Below are 23,009 nucleotides of genomic sequence, written 5' to 3'. Positions count from 1 at the left end.
CAGGTACAGAGATAAACATAGATCATTACAAAGGAATGTCCAGAGAATGCTAGGAGGGTGGTAAAGCAAATGAGACGCATGAGCTTGCATCTCAAGCTCATGGCTAAGTCTAGCTGCTTAGGGTGGCTGCTGCCAGAAAGTACTACATATTCTGCCTGACTCTGAAATCCATCCCAACCTTAAGCCCTGCCCTCCAGAGTTGTTTCCAGACAAAGACTGTGTGGAACTGGGTCTCCCTAGACTGGAGGACTCCCAGACCTTCTTTACAGAGGTCTAGGACTCACCTACCCCACCTTCCTTCCTTCTCTCCTTCATTCAGGGTCACACTTACACTTCAGGCAGACAACTCTCCCAGCCTCTGCAGGATCCCTCCACATTTTCTCTCATAACCAGTGAACCAGTGAAGCTGTTCAGTCGTGTCCAGCTCTTTGCAATCCCATGGACTGTAGCCTACCAGGCTCCTCCATCCATGGAATTTTCCAGGCCAGAGTACTAGAGTGGGTTGCCATTTCCTTCTCCAGGGGATCTTCCCGACTCAGGGATCAAACCTAGGTCTCCCACGCTTTACCATTTGAGCCACCAGGGAAGACTTTCTCTTATAAGCCTCCTCTTTAATATAACCCTTGCATATTTAACCCCACCTTACTCCTATGCTGGCATTTGCTTCTTGGAGGAAAAAACACAACATCGACCAAAATTTTTATTAGAAAGAAAAACATCCATTCCAACTCATCAAGGTTAAATACAGGCATACCTTGGTTTACCGCACTCTGCTATACTGGGCTTCACAGATACTAGATTTTTCACAAATTGAAATTTTGTGAACGTTTCATCAAGAAAATCTATTGGTGCCATTTTCCCAACAGCATTTGCTCACTCTGTGTCAAATATGGGTAAATCTTTTAATACTGCAAATGTTTTCATTATCATTACATTTGTTTCAGTGATCTGTGATTGGTGATCTCTGATGCTACTACTGTAAAAAGATTACAACTCACTGAAGGCTCAGATGACGGTTAGTATTTTAAGCAATAAAATATTTTAAAATTAAGGTATGTACATTGCTTTTTAAGACATAATGCTATTGCACACTTAACAGGCTACAATGTGAGACTTCTCTGGTGGCCCAGTGGTAAAGTCTCTATGCTCCCAATCCAAGAGGCATAGGTTTGATCCCTTGGTCAGGGAACTAAGATCCTGCATGCCACATGACATGGCCAAAAAAAAACCTACAGAAGCGTAAACATCCAATGCACTAGAAAACCAAAAATAAAAATGCATATGACTCAATTTATTGCAATATTCACGTTATGTTGGGAGTCGGGAACCAAACCCACAGTCTCTCCGAGGCATGCCTGTATACGTTTTCTTGAATTTGCAAAATATCATGGTTATTTGGAAGCCATTATAATGAACTATAAGCTACTCCAAGATAAGACCTATCTAACTAATTTTTGTGTCCCCAACACTTAGCAGTGCCTGATACCCAGTACATACAAGTATTTGCTGAACTTGATCAAAATGAATAGAAATTAGTACATTTCAGATTTTCCTCACAATACCAATAAATGGTATTCACAATGAAATGGTTTTCAAAACTTTCTGAAATGTTAACAATGAATACTTCTGGATGATGACAGGACAAATGATCTTGATTTAAGCTTGTGTGTTTGTAGTTTTCAAATTTTCTCTGATAAATATTTACTATTTTTATACTTCTAAAAACTTTATGCAATTAACAGGCAAGACAGGACAAGCCTGTGGGGGGACCCAGGCAACTCACCTGGCACATAGATGTAAATATGTCTGCCCTCGATCTCGTTCTCGTCCATCTGCGTGTGGTTGTAATAGCAAGTGTACAGCCCAGTGTGGGCTGCCGAGGCGCTGACCACTTCCAGCACCGTCACAAAAAGGCCACTGTTGTTCTCCTCGTTTCTGATTTCCACGTCGGGGTACTCTTCTTCAGACATGGGGTACTGCCAGCTCACTTCACTCTCCCCAAAGCATCTCAGAGAAAAGGATGAATTCAGCTGCACAACCCTCTCATTTTCATTGGGCAGGATGGAGGGTAATGAAAGCTGGCAGAGGATTAGGCTCGGCCCTGTAAAAGGAAACACGCTCTGAACAGGATGCAGCCCGAAAGGACGGTCTCACCCAGAGCAGCTTCTGTGAACAATGACCATTTCTACGCAAAAATTCGTTAGCCTGGATGCCCATGAAAGACCCCCCATTATGAACAGCACCGCATCTGCTGAGAGCAGCAAATGCTCCAAAGGCCTCAATAGCCCTGTCCAGCCCCTGCTGGGCTCACCCCTCCAAACACTCCAATGGACAGAGGACTTCTTACTCCAGTTCCATATCTTAGACTCGTATGTGTGACCACGAAATAGCGCAAGATGGCATAAGCTCAAGCTCATGTGGGCTCTTTACTGTCTGCGTTCCCTATGGACAGAGAAACGGGCTGATCAAAGCACAAGGCAGATTTGTGCTCAAGAAGCACGCATCTTCCGTTTCTCACAATACTCTGGCGTGCCTCCTCTCTAATGACTTCCAGAAACCAAAGTAGGAGGATGTGGATTTCAATTCAAAAAGAATAAGTCAAGCCCAAGAGTGAAAACTCTTAAGTTCATCTTAGAACCTAAATGTCAGTTCAGCTTCCCCTGTCTATAAAACTGGAAGAGATATTATGACTAAATTATGCACCCAAGATCATTAATCCCCTTCTAAGCCTGGTGTGGGAATTCACCCAACTTCAGTATGTGACTGGTCAGCTTGTTAAGAGGGATGTGGAAAGTGCACCTGAGTCCCTATTGTTCTGCAGGTGAGGAATACAGAGTGGACTTCAGAACTCCTAAATCACTGATCATGCTCAATGTTGCCATATCCACCCAGGTGAGACCTAAAGAGACTAATAGGCTTAAGTTAACTCCTCAGACTAGAAAAACACTGGTGTCATGGTGAACATCTGCAATTCATGATTATCTGGATGAAAACTAAGTTAATAAATATTTCAACACATGGCCCCGCTGGCATCCTCCTGGTGGAAAAGTTAGAAAGCTTCCCCAACCGTGAGATAGTCAGTAATTCAGTTTCAAGGCCAAAGGTGACTCAAAGATTTTGCAGCAATTAAAGCATCTTCCATTTAAGACAGGTATAACTTAAGACAGGTATGATTTCCTGGGTGACAATTTCCTCTATTTGTTTCCTTTGAGCATTCTTGAATTTATTTCTCTGACCCACCTCTCCTGGAAACCCATGACCCAGGAGATGGAAGAGAGTGGCAGGCAAGTTTAAACTATGATTCCTAACAGCGTGTCAGTGCCATGGTGGCAGAGTAAAACTGCCACCAGAGAGCATCCTTTTTGGCATTAGCGCAGTACAGCAAGGAGAACTGAATGTGTGTAGTCATTCGAGATAACATCTTGTTTCTCTTTACTCTCTTGGACTGTTTGCAGGAATATTTACATCCCCAGAGCACAGAACTTAGGGGGGGGGGGGGGGGGACAGATTTCCCCTACAACAACAAACTCAGAGAGGCTTGAGATCCATACCTGTGAAGAGACAGCCTAAGACCAGGAGTGCCCAATGGGAAGTCCCCATAGTTCTGGAAAACTGAAAAAGTCAAAACAGAAACAATGTTAGTCAATAAAACAACTAGTCATGAGCCTAGTTCTCTTTGTGCTTTGAACTATGGAAAATGTTAACGACATCATTTCAGTCAACAACATCCTGGGTTAAGTAAGATTCACAGTTAAAACAGTCAAACGCCTAAGAAGCAGGAATTAGATAGCCTTGTGTGGCCCCAAGACCATGAGAGGAGCCAGCTGAAGTCGAAACCCTTTTTGATTGCCTGCAGCTTTCAAATTCCAAAACGTCTCACTTTATTGTCTTGGAATATGTCCAAAAGTACAGAAGAACGGCTCCTCGTAAACCATTTAAATTGATTGCAAAAAACAAATAAACATGTGTATTTACTCAACTTCTAAACTTGAGCTGTTTTCACTCAAAATGGGTTGTCATTTGCTTTGTGCTTTGCTAACAGAAAGTATGCGATCACATCCTCAGCAACCTTTAGAAAAGATGCTTGGACTGCCAACGAATGTCTTAATACTTGAGAACCATTCTGTATAGAGGGTACCAGAAGCTGCCCTCACCCAGTGTCACTTAGAGGATATCATACACAGATCTGTAGGCTCAGGCCTGGGGCCCCAGTCCAAGCTCTCCCAGGACCTGCTACACTTAAGAGTCAGGCTAAACGAGGCAGAGAAAGCCCAGGGCACAGGCGTGGAAGGCGAAACAGCAAAGGAAGTGAAGAAGTGAGAGGAAATGAGAGAGAAAATGTGGCTACATTCCTGTTTCAGGGATACAGTAAAGCATAGGATAAAATTCTATGGACAATTCATCTTCACACAGGTCCCTGTACCTTCAGAAAGCAAGTTCTCCACTCTGATCTCCTGCAGCGAATTCTGGGGAACAGAAGGACAGTGGAGAGAGAGACTGAAACCAAATGTCCCTAAGACACAAACAGGGAAAAGCAGTGGGCAAGAAAGAGAGGATAAGGAAAAGGAAGGGAGGGAAAAATGAAGAGGCACTCGTGCTGCCCTGAAGTAAAACCATGAAGAGTCTATTCTGGTCCACCTTCTGAAAAGGCCCCTTTATCCTTTTCTTTCCATGTACACCTCACACATTTTATCATCTCCCCCTTCACTTCCCACACAAAGTAACTCAGAAAATGATCTTCCTGAGGTCAACCCAAAGGAGCTTGCAGGGGTTGGGGCCATTGAGCACCCAAGTTTCAAATAAAGAAGCTCCACTGAGAGTCGTGGGCAGTGGCACAAGCTACAAGATGATCCTTAAAAAATAAAAAACAGAAGAATACAGTCAATGTATGCCTGTGTTTAGCCCTTGTTTCCTCCTCCTTTTTTTTTTTTTTTTTTTGGTTGCAGAGGATCCAGTAGATAACAGCCTAGTAGTTTTTGGTAGAGCCTGATCATTTATTTTCACTTGAAACTGGAAACTGGCCTACCTGCAGACATCAGATTTCTGCCTCATTAAAGTCTACCAGATAAATGGAGGAGGAAGAAAGATGGAATGCTGATAATGGGGAGGGAGGAGTTAGACAGGAAAAAAAAATGATAATTCTGATTTCTCCCAGGCAGAACAAGAAACCAGTATTTGCTCAAAGTGGCCATGTGCATGCCATGCTTGTTAACAATAACCCTTTGAAATATCTGATGTTTTAAAGTGCCACTTGAGGCTCAGAGAGGCTTAGCAAATGACCCAATATCACACAGCTGGTAGTAAAGCCAGGATTCTAACACCAAGTCTGTGTAATGCAAAAACCACCCTCTCTCCAAGCCACCATATGGTCTCTCTCAAGGGAAGGTCTGTGTTTCAGCCTTGTAGGCTTCCCCCACCCTCAACTATTTCCTCATGCAAATTGGGGCCCTGCTTTCCTCCTCCGCTCACTGCCACAGCGAGAGAAGCACAAGGCGCTCTGAACCCGAGAGCAATCTGCACAGTGCTGGCTGGATGACGGCCTCCAAGGATCCTGGCATGTGCCAGGGGTTCAGGGTTTCCTCACTGCTGCAATGACGGGCACAGGATCCCCAGAGCCAGGCTGGCCAACCTGATTTACCACATGGCCTGTGTGTTTGTACATATAAATATCAGCCTCCCACTGATAATCCACTTAGCGAACTTCAAAGGAGCCCTCCACAGCCAGCTTGATGTCTTGGGTTTTATCACATTTATATCCTGCATTTCTCTAGTGGGGCTTGCCAATGATGCACTTTTAAAGCATTCCCAAGCTTGACAGAGGGGCTCGCTGCTTTTACAGGGCAGGCTCTGAAGGGCATTTTGCCCTGGCTAGGCCCCACCAGACTTCCTTCTGTGCATCCAGATACGGGGGACCCAATGCCAGAGAGGATTACTTACTGACATACAAAGTGGGCAATGAAAACAGGACCTCCGAGCAAGCGATAATGGTGCAAATACTGAAAATCAACATGTGTTTGCTCACCATTTCAAACTCCCATCTCTGATAAGAGTGGTTCCCTGGCTAGAAACCCAGGCGTAGTTGTGAAGTTTCATGTCATTACTCATCTGTGACTCAGACAATTTACTCGTGAATAATTGCAGACTGTTAGCCCTACAGGGAGGTGATGGAAAACAACTGGAAAGAACAGAGCTTTCCCTGCCTCTTGGCCCTGGAGTAAGAATCTCTAGGAGTGGTATTGCTATTTCCACTGTTTTTCTACTCTGGGAATAAATGCTCCTTCTGAATCAATAATCCCTATCCCAGCGCTCATCCAAAAGTCAGACGTGCAAATATAATTGAGGTTGCAGATTCAGAGAAACATGGCATGCTATGAGTCAGCAAGAATACATCACTTTGCAAGGTAGAATGATGGATTTCATCCAAAAAAATTTAATCATAATCATTTCTCTCATGCCAACTGTATGTTGGACTTCTGTCACAATCCTCTATAATCACAGCCCATTGCCACTGGTTAGAGAAACAATCGGAGAAAAAAAAGACCTCTGCTGTGTTCACTCTCAGGCAAGTAAGTGTGGCCTCCCCTTCCACCCGTCATTCTCATTCGTTTCTTCTCTCAATAGACGCTGATATGATAGAAATGGCACTGGACTAGGCTCTGATCCCACATCTGACACCCAGTCCACCTCTCTGAACCTCAGTCTCTCTCTGTACATCAGCACTAAGAATACCTGACTTGCTGGCTTGCTTTAATGCATTATTATAAAGACTAAATTCCACACAGTTTAATTAAAAGGGCTTCAGAAACTGCAGCTGTTGGTTTTCATGCTGCCTCTTTTTCTGTAGGCTCTAAAGATGTCTTAGCCAAGCGGGACATCAGAGTGGCTACTTCAACGTCTATTTACTGAGAGAGTCAGGCCCCAGAGGCCACTGGACTGGCCCTGCACCACCAGTGTTAGTGGAGAACTGGGTCTGAACTCTGATACGGGGAAGCCTGATGTAGCTCTCAAGACTGTTCCTAGCTGAACCAATATATATACAGTCATGTAAACAGAGAAAAAAATCTGTTTGCAGCCACTATTCTTTCTCTTTAACACACTGCCATGCCCATCCCTGCAAACAGAAGTGAAGAGCCACTAACTATGACTCTACAGTCAAAACCAGCATGCTAAGCCAGAGAGTAAAGAGACGGCAAGCAATGCAAGGGCACTATTTCCAGAAGACAGAGCATGGCATTCTTCTCACAAAGCCAGAGAGCTGGCTTCCGGATCACCAACTGCTCAACGCAGCCTGCTCCAGAGCCGCTGAATATTGAATTTCACCCCACCCTGGCATGATTAGAGGCCACTGAAGACTCTCTCACAGTCCCAAAAGCCACTGACGACTTCAAGATTCAGATTTCCGAGGTTCAGTTAATTTCAGCTCTCCTTACTTAATTCTAACTGTCAAAATTACATGTGCTGTTTTTCTTCCCTGTGACAAACATTCCTGTGACTTCAGTCCAGGCGGTCCAAATGCTGGCTCACCCTGGTGGCAACTTGAGCGAGGGAGTGTTTACTGGGCTCTGCACCTCACCAGAACCTGTTTTGTTGTTTTTATCTTCTTGAGTTCCATTAGACATTCCAGTGCTGGGTGGGAGCTGCAGTATTTTTACATGGGAACATTTTATGGGACAATCTGAGCTCATAAACTTTTCTGCTCCCCTGTACCAGATATTTAACCAGGGGAGACTAAAATGTCAACGTCCTGTTGACTGTCACCAAATTGGTGTGACACCCAATGGGACAGCCTTAGGTGCAGCAGCTTGTAGTCCACTTGAGGCTCACCAAATCCCCGACACTAGGGCTGCACTGTAAAAGGAAACGCAAAAACTGGCCTATCTTCTGCAGGTCTGCTATGATAACCCGATGTGGTGGGCCAACACTTGGCTCATTAGGTAAATACAAAGGATTAACCACTATGGCGAAAGACTACCCCCAAAGTCCATAAAGTAAGAGTTGTCAGTCCAGTGATTCTTGTAGCTTCACAGAAAAAGAAAACTTGGTCCTACCGGACCGAAAAATGCGTCTTGCTGATGCCACGACTTGCTTAAAATCTCCGCGAAGCCGATGCCAGCAAAGGATCGTTGAGGTTCTCACATAAAACCAGCAGGTGGCAGTATTGGTCCAAGAGACAGGCAGTCCTCGGGTTTCGCGGGGACGTAGATGCTGCTAACAAGTTCTGTGTTAACATGTCTCAAATCTTCCAACCTCCTACTTTATTAGGTTGCACGTTTAGGTTTCGTGCTGCCCTCTGTTCAAAGCCCGTAGAATAGAAGCAGGGCAATTGCCGGTGAAAAGGCTTAACGTTCCGCTGGGCCCCAAGAGAATTCGCCAGACATCATCACCAGCACCGTCAGCATCATCCCTGCCCCGCGGGTCGGCTGGGGCGACTGAGCTTCGGGAGCCAGGAAAATGGCGCTGCCATTCCAGGTCTCAAAAGTTTGGAAGGTTCAGCAGGAAAAGCCACTCGGGAGTAGCTCGAGTGGTTCAGGGTTTTGTTTAGGCAATGTTCTCCCCATCTCGCAGTCTCCACCCGTTGAGGGGAGACAGACCACCTGGGCCGCGCTAGGTGGGGTCCCCGACGCCGCGGCTGGGCGCGAGCTGGGAATTGCGGGCTGATTGGAAACCCCGCAGGCGGGGGCCGCGACGGCCACGCAGCCTGGGAATTGCGGGCTGATTGGAAACGACTGTTCCCGTTGCACAATAACGCGGGGTCATAAAACAACAGCAACAGGCCGCCTGCGCGGCAGGACTTTCGAAGGGCCAGAAAACAAAAGTCGTCCCATCCCTCCAAAGGAGTGCCCAAGACCCTATATCCTCCTCTTCGCCCATATTTCACTATTATGACACCCCGACCCTTATCACCAAACCCAGGAACCTCTGCCCCTCTCGCACACCCAGAGTCTCCAGGGCAGACAAAGTGCCTGCAAGGCGTCACTTTGAGGCTCCAGCAGGGGGTAGGGTGACCGAGGTTAGTCGAGTCCTGGGTCCCAGCGCTGCGCTCCGACCCCGCAGCGGCGCCGACCTCCCGAGGCTGGCGGGGAGCCGGACACCCGCTAGAGGGCGCGGCAGCAGCGCGAATCTTACCCGGCTCGCTCCTCGCTCCCGCCGGTCGCTCCGGCTCCGGGTCAGGGTCCCCGACAGCGCAGCGGGGACCGCGGCTCGCCCACCTTCGCAGGGGAGGATCTGCGCTGGCACGGTCTGGCCCCGCCACGCCCCCACAAACCCGGAGCTGGCTGCGGTCCACGCCCTCGGCCGCTCAGTCACCCTGTGGTTGGGGACAACGACCGCCAGCTCCCGGGTTTAGCGTCCGCATCCGCCGCACTCCTAGCTTAGAGCTGCGGCGGCCGCTGCGCCCTAGACTCGATGCTCGGCGTTTGCATTGTTTTCGACTGAGACCTGAGACGGGGGCCGGACGGGGTGGAGGGAGAAGGATCGAGGGGTTTAGGGTTACAGTCGCACGCCAGCGCCTCCTGTTGGCCTGAAAGCGCCACGGCCGCGGACAGCTGCGCGGAGAAGGCTGCTTGGAGCTGAGGCTGCGCTCCCTCCGCTTTAGAGAACCCAGCCACCCCCACTGCGTCCCCCTCGCCCGACTCTCGCTTTGCCCGGGTTGCCCTGTACACACACGCTCCGCCTGCGCCTCTCGCTCCCCTTTCGCAGGGAAGGGGTAGACTGCAATAGGTGGGGAATTCCGAGGTCCTCTATCCCTTGCAATCTATATTTCCAACGGATCCCTGGTTCACTGTTCAGCTGAAAACAAAAGGAAAATGCCATCGATCCATTTCAGCAAAATACAAGCACCAGCAGAGCCCTAGAGCACTGTGGGGAAAAGCAATCTGCCCCAGCTCTGCATCCCGCGCAGAAGGCAAGATCGCAAGACCTTTCCCCTCTCCCCTCGTACACCGACGGCTGATGCTGCGCGCGCGGACCCCATTAGATTAAACGCCAGAGAGATTGAGAGCCGCACCTTTCGGCCACTAAGCAGGCTTTCAGCTTTCCTCCTAGAACTGCCACTTCTCCACCAACAACATGTAACAGTCGCAGCTCCCTGGAGGCCAGAGGGAGTCCCACCCACCGGGGTCTGCAGGAAGGCGCCGGCCACCACGTCCCCAGGACGCGTCCCGGCACTGCGCGCCGCCCACGGCCGGTCCCCAGGAGGCACAAACCCGGCCCGCCTCGGCGCCAGACGCGTTTGCAGCTGGAAAGCCTGGCCCCGATGCCCCTCCCCCTACACCCCTCCCCAGTCCGCGCCCCGGGAGGAAAGCGGACCTGGGGCCGGCAGCCGGGGCTCTGCTTCGAGCCCCTCTCTGTCTAAAGACTGGCACTTCCGGGTGCCTTCTCCCACCTCGTCTTTCTGTCTCCCACCCGCCACCACCCGTCGCTTTGGAGTCCAGCTACACTTGGGTCAAACCCAAAGCAAGGCTGTCCAAGAGCCCGCAGCAGGGACTCACAAGGGTGTCAGTGAGCCTGTTGGGGAGTGGAGTTAAGGGCCCCCTTTACTGAGAGGATTGCGAAGAGGAGAAAACCAAGAGAGAAGGAAAAGAGGGAAGGAAAAAAGACGAGAGAGAAGGAAAAGAGCAAAGCAGCAGCACCAGGGCCCGGGTGGGTCAGATGGAGGTGGGGCTTGAGGGTGGGAGGGAATGTTAGAACCAGAGCCAGCGCGTCACTGAATGAGGTGCGCACGTCTGGGGAGCCCCTTCCTCCCCTCCAGGGGTCCCCAGGCTCGCCGGTCTCTGGGGTGTTAGTCCGGTGAGCTGGGCGTCTGATTGTCGCGCCCCGTTTGCCCCGGATGTCTCTCCCCGCTCTAAAAAGCTGCCTAGTTATGTTCGAGAGCGACAGTGCGGAGGCGAGTCGGTCCAAAACGTTGAGCAATTCGATTGAAGAGCCAAAAAGCCATTTCCCACACAGCGCAGCCCGGGGCTTTTCTAGGCGGCCGGGCCGGGCGCGGGGCAGTCCGGACCTGGTAAGGGTCATTTGCGCTCCCTCTCCAGCCTCCGTTTGTCTCTCACCCTTGGAGATGGCAAGTTCTTCTAAGCACTCTTTCTGCACGTCCTGGGGTCCTAGCAGGGCTGGGGGGAACAAAGTGTGGAGAGGGCACTCTGGCTGCGGGAGAGACAAGGCTGAGACGCTTGGCCAGGCTACTTCACACCTGGCCAGGAGGCCGAGATACCTGGTCCCTCTAGGCAGCGGTCGAGCCACACTCCCTCTCGCTCTGAACTGACAGAGACCCTTTCCGAACTGAACCGCTGATCCCAGTTGTTTCCGAGCCAAGGGGAAGCTGCCCGCTCCCTTTGCGCTGTCTGCAGAAGTTAATCTCATGTATAAAAGCCTATTTCCATGAGGATAGACGATGGAAGAAGGTGGGGCGCAAGGAGACCGCTCCGGAGCGAAGAGAGGCTGGCACAGGGAGTGAAATAGATACAGGGACACTGGAGAGGGTGAAGCAGCGCTGGGCCAGTGCAGGGGCGAGTGCCCCGCACCCCCGTGCGGAAAGGGGCATGGGTACCCCGAGGCAAGCAGTGAGGGCGGTTCGCCTCCCATATATCTGTCTTACCTGAGAACCAAGTTTCTCCGTTCCGAGTTGTCCCTAACTTCCCCCACAAGAAGTTCTCCACTTTTTTTTTTTTTTTTTGGCGACCTTCTTTCTTTCCTTCCTGCGGCTGGGACTGGGTAGCAGCAGAGCTCCGGGCTTGGCAAAAACGGTTCCACCGAGGAATGGGGGTGCGCAGAGATTGCTGGGGGTGGAGACCACCGCGCACAATGAGGGCCCCTAGGAGCGCAGTTCGAAATTCCTCAAATCCCAGTTGCTGGAATGCGAGGCGACGACGACTTCTTCACTCGGGGCCAAATGTGTTTGTCATTACTCCATAGACCGCCTGCCTGCCCGCCAGCCCGCGCCGCCGTCGCCCCCGCGCTACAGCGCGCGATCCGAGCGCGCTGCGGGGCTGGCGCCCTCTCTCCCTCGCAGTTCACTGATTGCCGCAAACCACTGATCCCCAAACCCTCGCCCAAATCGGCGCCCCCTCCGCTCGTCTCGCAGCCGCCAAGGTTGTACTGAGTCTGGCCCTTACCGGGCGCAGCACCCTCCAGTAACTATGCGCCCTGGGTCGGCGCCATGTGCACCCGATGGGCACCCCAGGTCCGGCCCTCTCCAGCCGAGCCCTTCACGCCTCCCCTCCCCTCAACCCCTTCCGCTCCCCACTCGGCGTTCGTCTCTCCCCACCTCCCTCGGTCCACCAGTCGCGCTCCACACCGCCGGCTACAGTGCTGTCCCGCCAAACCGCGGGCGAGGAATGAAAATACTCATTAAAAACCTGTAGCCTTCCAGGACTCCATGCCAAGAAGAGGGCAAACACCTCTGCCCCCACTCCCAGCACTGCTTGGTGCTCGTCCCAGGATACAGGAATATCACCCCCAACCCCCAAAAGAAACCTCAAAAATGTAAGCCTCAACAATTTCTTTGGGAGGCCATAGAGTTGTTAGAAAAATACTGCTTTTAAAAATAGGTCTGGAAAATGTGTTTTTTTAAACCCCTAGACTTTCGAACTCTATGGTTATCTTCCCTCCAAGTGAAGTTTATTCAGAATAAATTACTCTCTGGACATACAACTAGAATTCGACTCCAATTTTTTTTTTTCATCGCCCAAAGTTTGAAGTTACTTCACTTCTAGCCCAAAGAGCCTGATTAGGGATTTCTTTTAGAAACAAAAATACTTTTTCTCCTCCCTTACCTTCTCCTCCAATGTCAATTCGCAATGAAAATCCTACATGAGGAGGAAAAAGTGTGTCCACGGCCTGCAGCCCTCTCCTGCAGTCCCCTCCTCTGTTTCTCTCCCTCTAGCTCCAACTGTAATGGGCTCAAAAACCGCGTTTTGTAATTGATTCAATGTTATAGTCCATCCTTCTAAAACTAATCATTTGCTCTAAGTAAATAGCTGTCAGGAAATGAAGCCCCCCCCTCCCCTTGGCCTCTTCAAAATAAGAGTTTCCCTCGAACTCCGTGCGCTCTGAATCTTCCAGCCTCCAGATTGCTCCTTCGCTTTTCGCTCTTACGCAATCAGGGGGTCCAGCCCCAACCCCCAGACTTCGACAACAACTGGGGGGCGGAGAGAAGCCGACCAGATGGGGTGGGGGGGAGGGGGAGGTGTTGATGCTCTGCCGAGAAAGAGGTTCGTGAAAATACATACTGCCCATCATTTCCAAAATGAGTTTGCCTCTTGATTTCGGGGGACAATTTCCTACACTGCTATGTTGCTTTGTATTTTCTTTGAAAGGAAGAAAAGGAACACGTAAAATTGCAGTTAATGCCCAAAGAGAATATAAATCTGGAGTCAAGAAGTGTCCCTTCTGTAGAAACCCCTAACCCACCCAGAATCCCGGCCGTCGGGAGAGGTCTCCGAGCCGTTGCGTCGACTTGAACCTGGGGTCTTTTAGGGAAAGTGCCGTATAGTTGCTAATCCTTTAATGGGATTAGGCAAGCTGTTGAGTCTAATATGAAGATGATGGGTGGTTTTTTTTCTTGGGCGGGCAGGGGGTTTGCTTTGGTTTGATTTTGTCCAAAGACAGATTTGAAGTAGGGTACAAAGAGTTGAGGGTCTGCCGTAGGTTTGGAACTTTCTCCGACAGAACGACCTTTACTCTCTTAAAGCACTTATCTTGTCTTGCCTTTGTTTTCATGGTTATCTGGGCGAGGTTGTCCTGGCTTCTATCACGCACACAAAAAGGCTCAGGCTTGATCGTCTGCGGAATCTTCTACAACCAGCCTGCTACCTCCGCGTTCAGGGGGAGGGTACAATTTGACTCTCCCCACACCCTCTCCCGACGCGTGGATCGGGCCGTACGGGTACACTAGGGATAAGAAGGGAGCCCCCAACCCTAGCCCTGGGGCCCCAGGCAGGAGACTAAGCCGGGAGAGGGCGATCCTGCTCGCGAAAGAAAGGGGGCGCTGACGCTCCAGGAACCAGACCTGGGCAGAGTGGGGCTTCCCAGCGAGGGCGGGGGAGGGGAGCGCGATTGCCTTCCCCACCTCCTCTAATTTCGAATTCTCTTGTTGGGTGGAGGGCTCAACCTTTACCACCACCCCCGACTCTGCCCCCCCCCCCCCCCCCCACACACACACTTGACAGTGGCCAGGGCGGCCTGGTTTAGGCTGGAATGTGGGACAGCCATCACCTTCTCCCTTACTTAGAGAGTGGACACGGAGCAGCCTGCAGGGGATGTTCACAGAGAAGTACTCGAAGGGGTGCTGTATGGAACTGCGACCGGCTCCTGGGGTGTCAGGTTCGTGAAGACGCCTGAGGCTGGGCTAGGGGCCTCATTCCTCCAGTCCTTCTGCGCAACCGCCTCCCGTGCATCTTCAGTTCGGATGACTGCACTGCTCACTATTACTTCCACATGTTCCTTCAGGAAATCATTGAAGGCAAATATATGAACAGCCCCTTGTTCGGAATGCTAACAGGATACCGTAATGTTTGTAGATAACGAACGGGGACTAAAGAACCCCCCAAAATCGGAGTGCGGAATAATAGGGGGAAAGCGGGTGCTGGATTTCATGCTAATAATAAAATCCAGCTGAGATGCAAATTTTTATACCACGGACTCGAGAGGGTAGGAGGCGAGGCAGGGCGCAGGGCCTACCCAGTAAGGCCTACTTTGCTGCTACGACATTGCCAGCCTGGTCAAGCCGGGATCTCCGGGACGCAGGCCTCTGCTCTCCCCGCCCACAAATGGTAACTTCACAGTTCCTTTCAGAGACGCTTAAAGGGACCCGAAAAGTGGACTGGGCCGGGGTGTCTTCGGGCCATAACTCCTCGCGAGTTTAAAACAGAGAGAACGGATGAGCAAGGAAGCACTCAGTCGTCCTTCTGGTAGTAATTACCTGCCTAATTTGAATGATGCCTTTGTTATGATCATTAACAAACATTTGCTAAAGGTTTCCATGTGTGACATTCCAGAAGGTTTAAAGGCCTGGGGAGCTGACTCCGGGGATGGAACACCGGTGGGGGGTGGCGCAAGGGAAGCAAATGGTTGGGAGATTTCCCCGAGCCTGGGCCGAGCAGATAGAGGGAGGTCAACATCTGCCTCCCCAGCAAAAGCAAAATAAACCCACTAGTCGGGAGCAACCTCGGGGCTGGAGGCCCACAAAAAGAGGCGGTTAGCTCCTTAAAATGAGTTCTGCCCACCCGCCCCTCCCACTGCTCATAGGCGGGTTTGAATCTTGCCGTCCGCCCTCCGCCGAGGTTCAGCGGATTGACTGCGCGCGTCTGTCAACAGGGGCGTCGCGGAGAGGTGGGGCGAGCCGAGTTTCCCTCTCCCAGTGTTGTTCTAAGATCCTTTCAGATTGCTCCCTCGATGCCCGGGGTCCTGGGTGGTCCAGGAGCCGCAGCGGGCAAGAAATGCCTCCTGGCCGAGGCGAACTGAGAGGTCTCTTCTCTGTCTGCTTCTGCCCGGGGCGTTGCGGGGGACCCACCACCCTGAGCTCCCGGAGGAGTGACCCTCGCCGGCTTGGGTACTTGAGCGAATGTCCCAGCCTCAACCCGGATTTTGATTTTCACCTCTTGTGTTTTTCCCTTGAGAGATCATCATGGAATTACGAATGAGGGTTTTTCCCTCAAACCCGCAGTCGAGGCGGCTGCGACCCTCTGGGAAGGAGGCCCAACTCGAGAGATGAGCCACGTTAGGGGAAGTTAGGGGAGCGTGGTGTTCTGGCGTGGCCTTGCGCATCTAGGCCCTCAGGCGACAATGAAATTGGAAGCAAGAGATGGAGCAGAGCCAGCCATCAAAAAGAGCCCCCCACCCGAAGTTTTTAAAACCAAATCCAAATGATCCCTGAAAACAAAACCAAAATCTCTCCCCGGCTCGCCTACCCAACTCCCGGGCGACCGCGACGGGCAGCAGCCCCGGGTCACACCTTTGAGTTTCGTGGGCGTTTCCCCGCTGAGTTGGCTTTCTGTTTCTCTTCTCCTTCTTCCCGGCGCTCCAGCTCCACCCCCCAGTTCTACTTTCCTCGGAGAATTCAGAAGGTACTTGGGCTTTGGAAGACCTCTGATTACAGCAGTTATCAAAGACGATAGTAGCGAAAATCACCTTTAAGCCAAGTCGCAGTTGGTCCTTTCAAATGAAGTTGGGGGTTTGTGGTGAGGGAGGGACGCACTTCTAGCTTTTTTTTTTTCCCCCCTAACTTTCTGAATTGAAAATAAAGGGCCATTTGGTGGCTGGGGGGCGGAGGGAGGCGCTAACTGTCCCATTTCCCACCCTCTTTCAATTCTTGTCTGAGCCTGCAAGAGACACCTCCCTGGGCCGGCAAGGGACCTTAGTGAGGAAGGCTCCGAGGAAGCTTGCGGATGGTGGGGTTCCCGCCCTTGCCTCGGGTCTGCCCCAGCTGAGGTTTGGAAGCTTGCTCTAGTCTCTGCAGCTCAGAATACAGAGGCCCAAGTCTTATTAAAAGAGGAGAAAGAGGGTCCAGACAGGCTCGTGTAACTTGGGGCGACAGTTCTCTCTGGGTCCCCCTAAACACCTCATCTTCTTGCTGGTGGCTGACTAAGGGTGCAGCGTCTCTTCTGGGTTCTTAGAGGCTTTCTCTTCAAAGCTTTGTCTCCAAAGAGAAGTCCAAAGCCATTCCCCGTGGCTGGAGACCAGCCGCGCCTCTGCTAGGGCTAGGGTTCCAAACACTTGAGCCTGCTTTGTGACCCGAGGACCATAGACTGTGAGCTCTGTTTCCCACTCTGACGAGCCCAGGGAAGGACTAAGCTCCCCAGAGCTGAGAAAGACATGGTGGGACTAGACCCCCCCTGGGTCTGGATTCTTGGATACCCTCTTCCTAGGGAGAGAGCACGGCTTTCTCAATATGGAGAGGGTTTTGCACCACCTACTCCCCTCTCCTTCTGTTAGACCTTTAGCTTTTAGTTACTTTTAATTTGAAAGCCGTGTGAGGGGAGAGGGAGGGATCGAGGAGATTGGGAGGTCTGCTCTTTATTAGGGGCCTCAGCATCCAGCTTTCCAACTCACAGCTGTGGCTTGGGAGGGGCAGGAGGGCTGGCTCTGTTTAGGTCAGCTTGACTGAAGAAAGGGCCTTGTCCTCAGGAAGTCCCAGGAGTAAGGCAAGGGCTAATGATGTTTAAAAAAAAAAAAAAAAGCAAAAGGCTTCCAGCAGAAACTGTGCGGTGCAAAGCCAGTGGAACCTGGGATCTGCAACTACATTAATTATAGTACAGAAGTTTGAGTGTGAGCCACATTATTTAATCAGGGTATTATTTTATTTAATCCCCCGAACAACCCTGTGGGTTGTGCATGATTACCCCCAATTAACAGATGAGCAAACAAAGTCAGAGGGGTTAAGCAGTTAGTGCACAGCAGTGCCAGTTTCTGCCTAACCATGTCCTGGGTTCCAGTTCCAGTGTGATCTAGTCAAGACAGGTCACATCTCTGAGCCTCAGTCTCCTCGTCTGTATGAATTGGCATGTCTGCACTTTGTCCCCAGATTGTTGAGACGGTTAAACAATATGAGGCAGGAGAAGCCCAGGAAGGCACTGGATAAAGTTTCTCTTTCTCAGGCACAGTCACTGACATACTCCTCTCCAGGTCCCTGCTTCCCCTGGATTGGCCTCAAGAATTGGGTGAATGCCAGTCTAGTTTTCTAGTTCATGGTCTCAATTAAAGGTGGGACAGGGGCATCTTGATTCCTAGCTATTACCCATCAATGTCTCAGGCCCTCTCAAAAACTGGGTCCTAGGCCAGAAGGCAGCAGGGAGCCAGGAAGGACCAGAACAAGCAGCCAGAATGAGAAGACAGGCCTGACACCTCCAAGAGAGGATCTGTAAGAAAGTCAGGAAGAAGGGATGCTGAGGCCTCAGTTTCGGGGAACCTGTGGTGAGAATCCGTGGGGGAGCTTCTGGGGTGTCTTGTAAGCTTGTGCACCAGGCACCCGGACTTTGAGAGGATGCACTTGGTAGGTCAACGTGTGCCATGCCTGCATCTAACACACAGTCACCTTCCTCCACCAGACATCCTCCAACCTTGATTTTGGAAGTTTCTCTTTCAGTTTTTCAATTCATTAAAGCTTATGGCACATCTAAAACTAACACAACATTGTAAATAAACTATAATGTATATATTTTTAATTTAAGTAAGTTAAAAAAAACGATGGCATGTGCCAGTCAGAGTTTGCTCTCCACTTTAGAGAATTGATTCATGGAATTCCCTGGTTTGCCTTCCTGGGTGGCACTAGTGGTAAAGAACCCACCTGCCATTGCAGGAGACATAAGAGACACAGGTTTGATCCCTGGATCGGGACAATCCCCTGGAGGAGGGCAGGGGAACCACTCGAGTATTCTTGCCTGGAGAATCCCCATGGACAGATAAGCCTGGCTGGCTGCAGTCCATAGGGTCACAAAGAGTCGGAAACGACTGAGCAACTTGACAGGCGTGCTGGTGGTCCAGTGGTTAGGACTCAGCACTTCCACTTCTGTGGGACCAGTTTCAATTCTTGGTCAGGGAGCTAAGATCCAAGCCATGTGAACGCCACCCCCCCCCTACCACCCCTGCAAAAAAAAAAAAAAAAGTGAGAGAGAAACAGTTGATTCATTGATTGAAAAAACATTTAATGAGCATACGCTTTGTGTCTAGCTCTCTAATAGGCATTAGGGTTACGGTAGCAAACAGAATGGATATGGTCTTTGCCATGAAGGAATTTGCTACAGTACTCTTGTCTAGCTACCAGTGCTCCCCACCCCAACCGCTGCAGCCTCACTGCTGGCTATTGAGAGGGGCCCCATTAGAATAACACTCATTATTTTCATGAGACTATTATGAAGAAGGTTAAAGAAGGCAGACCTCTTGAGTCGTGGGTCACAGAACCCCACCCCACCCCACCCCCGAACTCTCCAGAATGTGTACAACTGGGATCTCCAGCCTGGCCTGAGAGGAGCTTGTGTGTGTGTGATAGTTGCTTAGTTGTTGTGTCCCACTCTTTGAGACCCCATGGACTGTAGCCCACCAGGCTCCTCTGTCCGTGGGATTCTCCAGGCAAGAATACTGGAGTGCGGTGGTTGTTTCCTTCTCCAGGGGATCTTCCTGACCCAGGGCTGGAGCACAGGTCTCCTGCATTGCAGGCAGATTCTTTACCATTACACCTACCAGGGAAGAGAGGAACTTATCTTTATCCAATTCAAGACAATAAATATGTACTGAGCCAAAAATGCCCAAGACTCTATATCAAGGGTTGAGGATACAGCCCTGCCTACATAGAATTTATAGAATAGTTGAACAAGCAATTAACAAAGTTGGAATATAGTGCTGTCAGTGAATGTTAGGGTGCACAGTGATGTCAAAACACATAGGAGGAGCCTAACCCCAGCTCAGAGTTCAGAGAAGACTTCTTAGAGGGAAGAAACATCTCCTTTGTGAACCTAAGAATAATCTAGTTCTGGAAGACTCATGGACATGGGCTTAGAGGTGAGAGACAGCATGAAGTCATCAGCAGTAAAAAAAGTTTGGAATGACTAGAACTTGTATGGCTAGGGGCAAAAAGGAGCCAGATCCTGGAGGCCTCCCAGGCTGTGTTGTTGTTCAGTTGCTCAGTTGTGTCTGACTCTTTGTGACCCTGTGAACTGCAGCACGCCAGTCTTCCCTGTCCTTCACCAACTTCTGGAGCTTGTTCAAACTCACGTCCATTGAGTTGGTGATGCCATCCAACCATCTCATCCTCTGTCATCCCCTTCTCCTGCCTTCAGTCTTTCTCAGCATCAGGGTCTTTTCTAATTAGTAGGCTCTTCATATTAGGTGGCCAAAGTTTATTGGAGTTTCAGCTTCAGCATCAGTCTTTCCAATGAATATTCAGGACTGATTTCCTTTAGGATGGACTGGTTGGATCTCCTTGCAGTCCAAGGGACTCTCAAGGGTCTTCTCCAGCACCACAATTCAAAAACATCAATTCTTCAGTGCTCAGCCTTCTTTATGGTCCAACTGTCACATTCATACATAACTACTGGAAAAACCATAGCTTTGACTATACAGACCTTTGTCAGCAAACTGATGTCTCTACTTTTTAATACATGTCTATGTTTGTCATAGCTTTCCTTCCAAGGAGCAAGTGTCTTTGAATTTCATGAAATAAATGAAATTAAAAGGCCCTGTTTGAGTCTGAACTTAATGCTACTGCGGTTTTAGAATTGATTTAAGGACAAATGGGACAGGAATGTAGTTGAATTTTAAGCAAGATTAGTCTGCAGGATGCCTGGAGGCAGGGAGGCTACCAGGTAATCTAGCAAGTGTGGATGCTTCCTTGGCCTGAGGGCAAGGAGTTTGGGGAAGTGAATCAGAGAGAAAGGAAAGTGAAGTCGATTAGTCGTGTCCGACTCTTTGCGACCCCATGGACTGTGGCCCACCAGGCTCCTCTGTCCATGGGATTCTCCAGGCAAGAGTACTGGAGTGGGTGTCAGAATGTGAGCCGTGAGGGAGAGTGGAGTCCTTGGCTTGGGCTCTTGCTATTGATTCAGTTGGGGGACAAAAGGAACACAAATTTTGGAAGGAGAATTATGAGTTCACTCCTCAAACATGACACATTTGAAAAAAATCAGGCAGGGAAGTATTAAAATGAGGAGAAAATCCAGGATAGAACCTTGATAACTCTGGTGTGCAGAGAAGATGCTGAGAAACCGTTAGGAATCTTAAAGAGCTATCTATGCTTACCATCTAAGTTCATCATTATAAATTGTGGTCATACATATCAGGTTATTTTATAGTTATGAGTGATTATAAGTATTCTCCTATTTCAAATCCTAAAAGATGATGCTGTGGAAGTGCGGCACTCAATATGCCAGCAAATTTGGAAAACTCAGCTGTGGCCACAGAATTAGAAGAGGTCAGCTTTCATTCCAGTCCTAAAGAAGGGCAATGTCAAAGAATGTTTAAACTACTACACGATTGCACTCATTTCATGTGCTAGCAAAGCAATGCTCAAAATTCTCCAAGTTAGGCTTTAGCAGTATAAGAACCTAGAACTTCCAGATGTACAAGCTGGATTTAGAAAAGGCAGAAAAACAAGAGATCAAATTGTGAACATCTGTTGGATCACAGAAAAAGCAAGAGAATTCCAGAAAAACATCTACTTCTGCTTTATTGAATACGCTAAAGCCTGTCATTGTATAGCTCACAACACACTGTGGGAAACTCTAAGAGAGATGGGAATACAAGACCGCCTTGTCTGCCTCCTGAGAAACCGAATGCAGGTCAGGAAGCAACAGTTAGAACCAGACATGGAACAACAGACTGGTTCCAAATGGGAAAGGAGTACGTCAAAGCTGTATATTGTCACCCTGTTTATTTAACTTATATGCAGAGTACATCATGCAAAATGCTGGGCTGGATGAAGCACATGGAATCAAGATTGCCGGGAGAAATATCAATAACCTCAGATGTGCAGATGACACCACCCTTATGGCAGAAAGTGAAGAAGAACTAAAGAGCCTCTTGATGAAAGTGAAAGAGAAGAGTGAAAAAGTTGGCTTAAAACTCAACATTCAGAAAACTAAGATCATGGCATCTGGTCCCATCACTTCATGGCAAATAGATGGGGAACAATGGAAACAGTGACAGACTTTATTTTCTTGGGCTCCAAAATCACTGCAGATGGTGATTGCAGCCATGAAATTAAAAGACACTTACTCCTTGGAAGAAAAGCTATGACAAACTTAGACAGTGTATTAAAAAACAGACATTACTTTCCCAACAAAGGTCCATCTAGTCAAAGCTATGGTTTTTCCAGTGGTCATGTATGGATGTGAGAGTTGGACCATTAGGAAGGCTGAACACTGAAGAACTGATGCTTTTGAACTGCGGTGTTGAAGAAGACCCTTGAGAGTCCCTTGGATTGCAAGGAGATCCAACCAGTCCATCCTAAAGGAAATCAGTCCTGAATATTCATTGGAAAGACTGATGGCTGAAGCTGAAGCTCCAATAAACTTTGGCCACCTAATATGAAGAGCCTACTCATTAGAAAAGACCCTGATGCTGGGAAAGATTGAAGGCGGGAAGAGAAGGGGATGACAGAGAATGAGATGGTTGGATGGCATCACTGACTCAATGGACATGAGTTTGAGCAAGCTCTGGGAGATGGTGAAGGACAGGGAAGCCTGGAGTGCTACAGTTCATGGAGTCACAAAGAGTTGGACACAACTGAGTGACTGAACAATGACAACATAAATATTCTCCAATACTTTGGCCACGTGATGCAAAGAGCCAACACATTGGAAAAGACCCTGATTCTGAGAAAGACTGAGGGCAGGAGAAGGGAGCAACAGAGGGTGAGATAGTTGAATGACATCAGTGATTTAATTGATATAAATCTGAATCAACTCCAGAAGATAGGACAGGGAAGCCTGGCATGCTGCAGTCCATGGGGTCATAAAGAATCTGACACAACTTAGCAACTACACAACAATAACATAAAGATTCTGGGCTTCCAAGGTGGTGCAGAGGTAAAGAATCTGCCTGCCAGAGCAGAAGACTCCAGAGACACGGATTTGTTCTCTGTGTTGGGAAGATACCCTAAAGTAGGAAATGGCAACCCACTCCAGTATTCTTGCCTAGAAAATTCTATGGACAGAGGAGCCTGCAAAGAGTTGGACATAACTGAACAACTAAACACACACACACATAAACATTCTATGAAAGCAGGAGAGCTTTATGCCAGATAAACTGTTCTCTCATTCATACTCTTAAATGTATATTTGTATGCAGATTTGGCTTTCAGATCACCCAAAGACCTGAGGAACGTTGAAGCCAGATCCTTTTTCTAAGGATCTCCTCACCCCAACTTGTAGTCCTTGGCAGGCACTGGAGAAATTAAGGCAGGGTTCACTTTCAGAGACAAAAAAAATGTGTATGATTCCAATGTTCTTTAGTAATCATTCTTCCTTCCTACTCAGTAATTGAGCTTTGGGGTTGCTCTTGTTTTGTCTTTTGTTTTGTTT

At 49.3% G+C, this 23,009-nt stretch overlaps 1 protein-coding gene across 5 annotated transcripts in view; it reads right to left on the bottom strand.

Annotated features, from left to right (window-relative positions):
* Positions 1 to 15,974, bottom strand: part of PDGFRA (platelet derived growth factor receptor alpha) — a 51,217-nt gene extending 35,243 nt beyond the window's left edge. Inside the window, exons 1-4 of one of the 5 annotated variants that reach the window (XM_060417114.1) lie at positions 15,906 to 15,974; positions 14,224 to 14,439; positions 3,552 to 3,612; positions 1,784 to 2,101 (exon numbers count right to left, since the gene is read on the bottom strand). In XM_060417114.1, the coding sequence (XP_060273097.1) occupies positions 1,784 to 2,101; positions 3,552 to 3,600 (367 nt within the window). In that variant the 5' untranslated portion in view covers positions 3,601 to 3,612; positions 14,224 to 14,439; positions 15,906 to 15,974. Of the gene's footprint in view, positions 1 to 1,783; positions 2,102 to 3,551; positions 3,613 to 9,126; positions 9,434 to 10,006; positions 10,169 to 11,593; positions 12,946 to 14,223; positions 14,440 to 15,905 lie in introns of those variants that run through there. The other 4 variants (XM_012179972.4, XM_004009830.5, XM_042251855.2 and 1 more) reach the window with 4 other exon arrangements.
* Positions 15,975 to 23,009: the final 7,035 nt, after the last annotated feature.

This window comes from Ovis aries, chromosome 6 (genome assembly GCF_016772045.2).
Source record: "Ovis aries strain OAR_USU_Benz2616 breed Rambouillet chromosome 6, ARS-UI_Ramb_v3.0, whole genome shotgun sequence".
Classification (NCBI taxonomy): Eukaryota; Metazoa; Chordata; class Mammalia; order Artiodactyla; family Bovidae; genus Ovis; species Ovis aries.
Note: the sequence above shows the minus strand (reverse complement) of the source record. Positions and strands in the feature narration are given on the sequence as shown.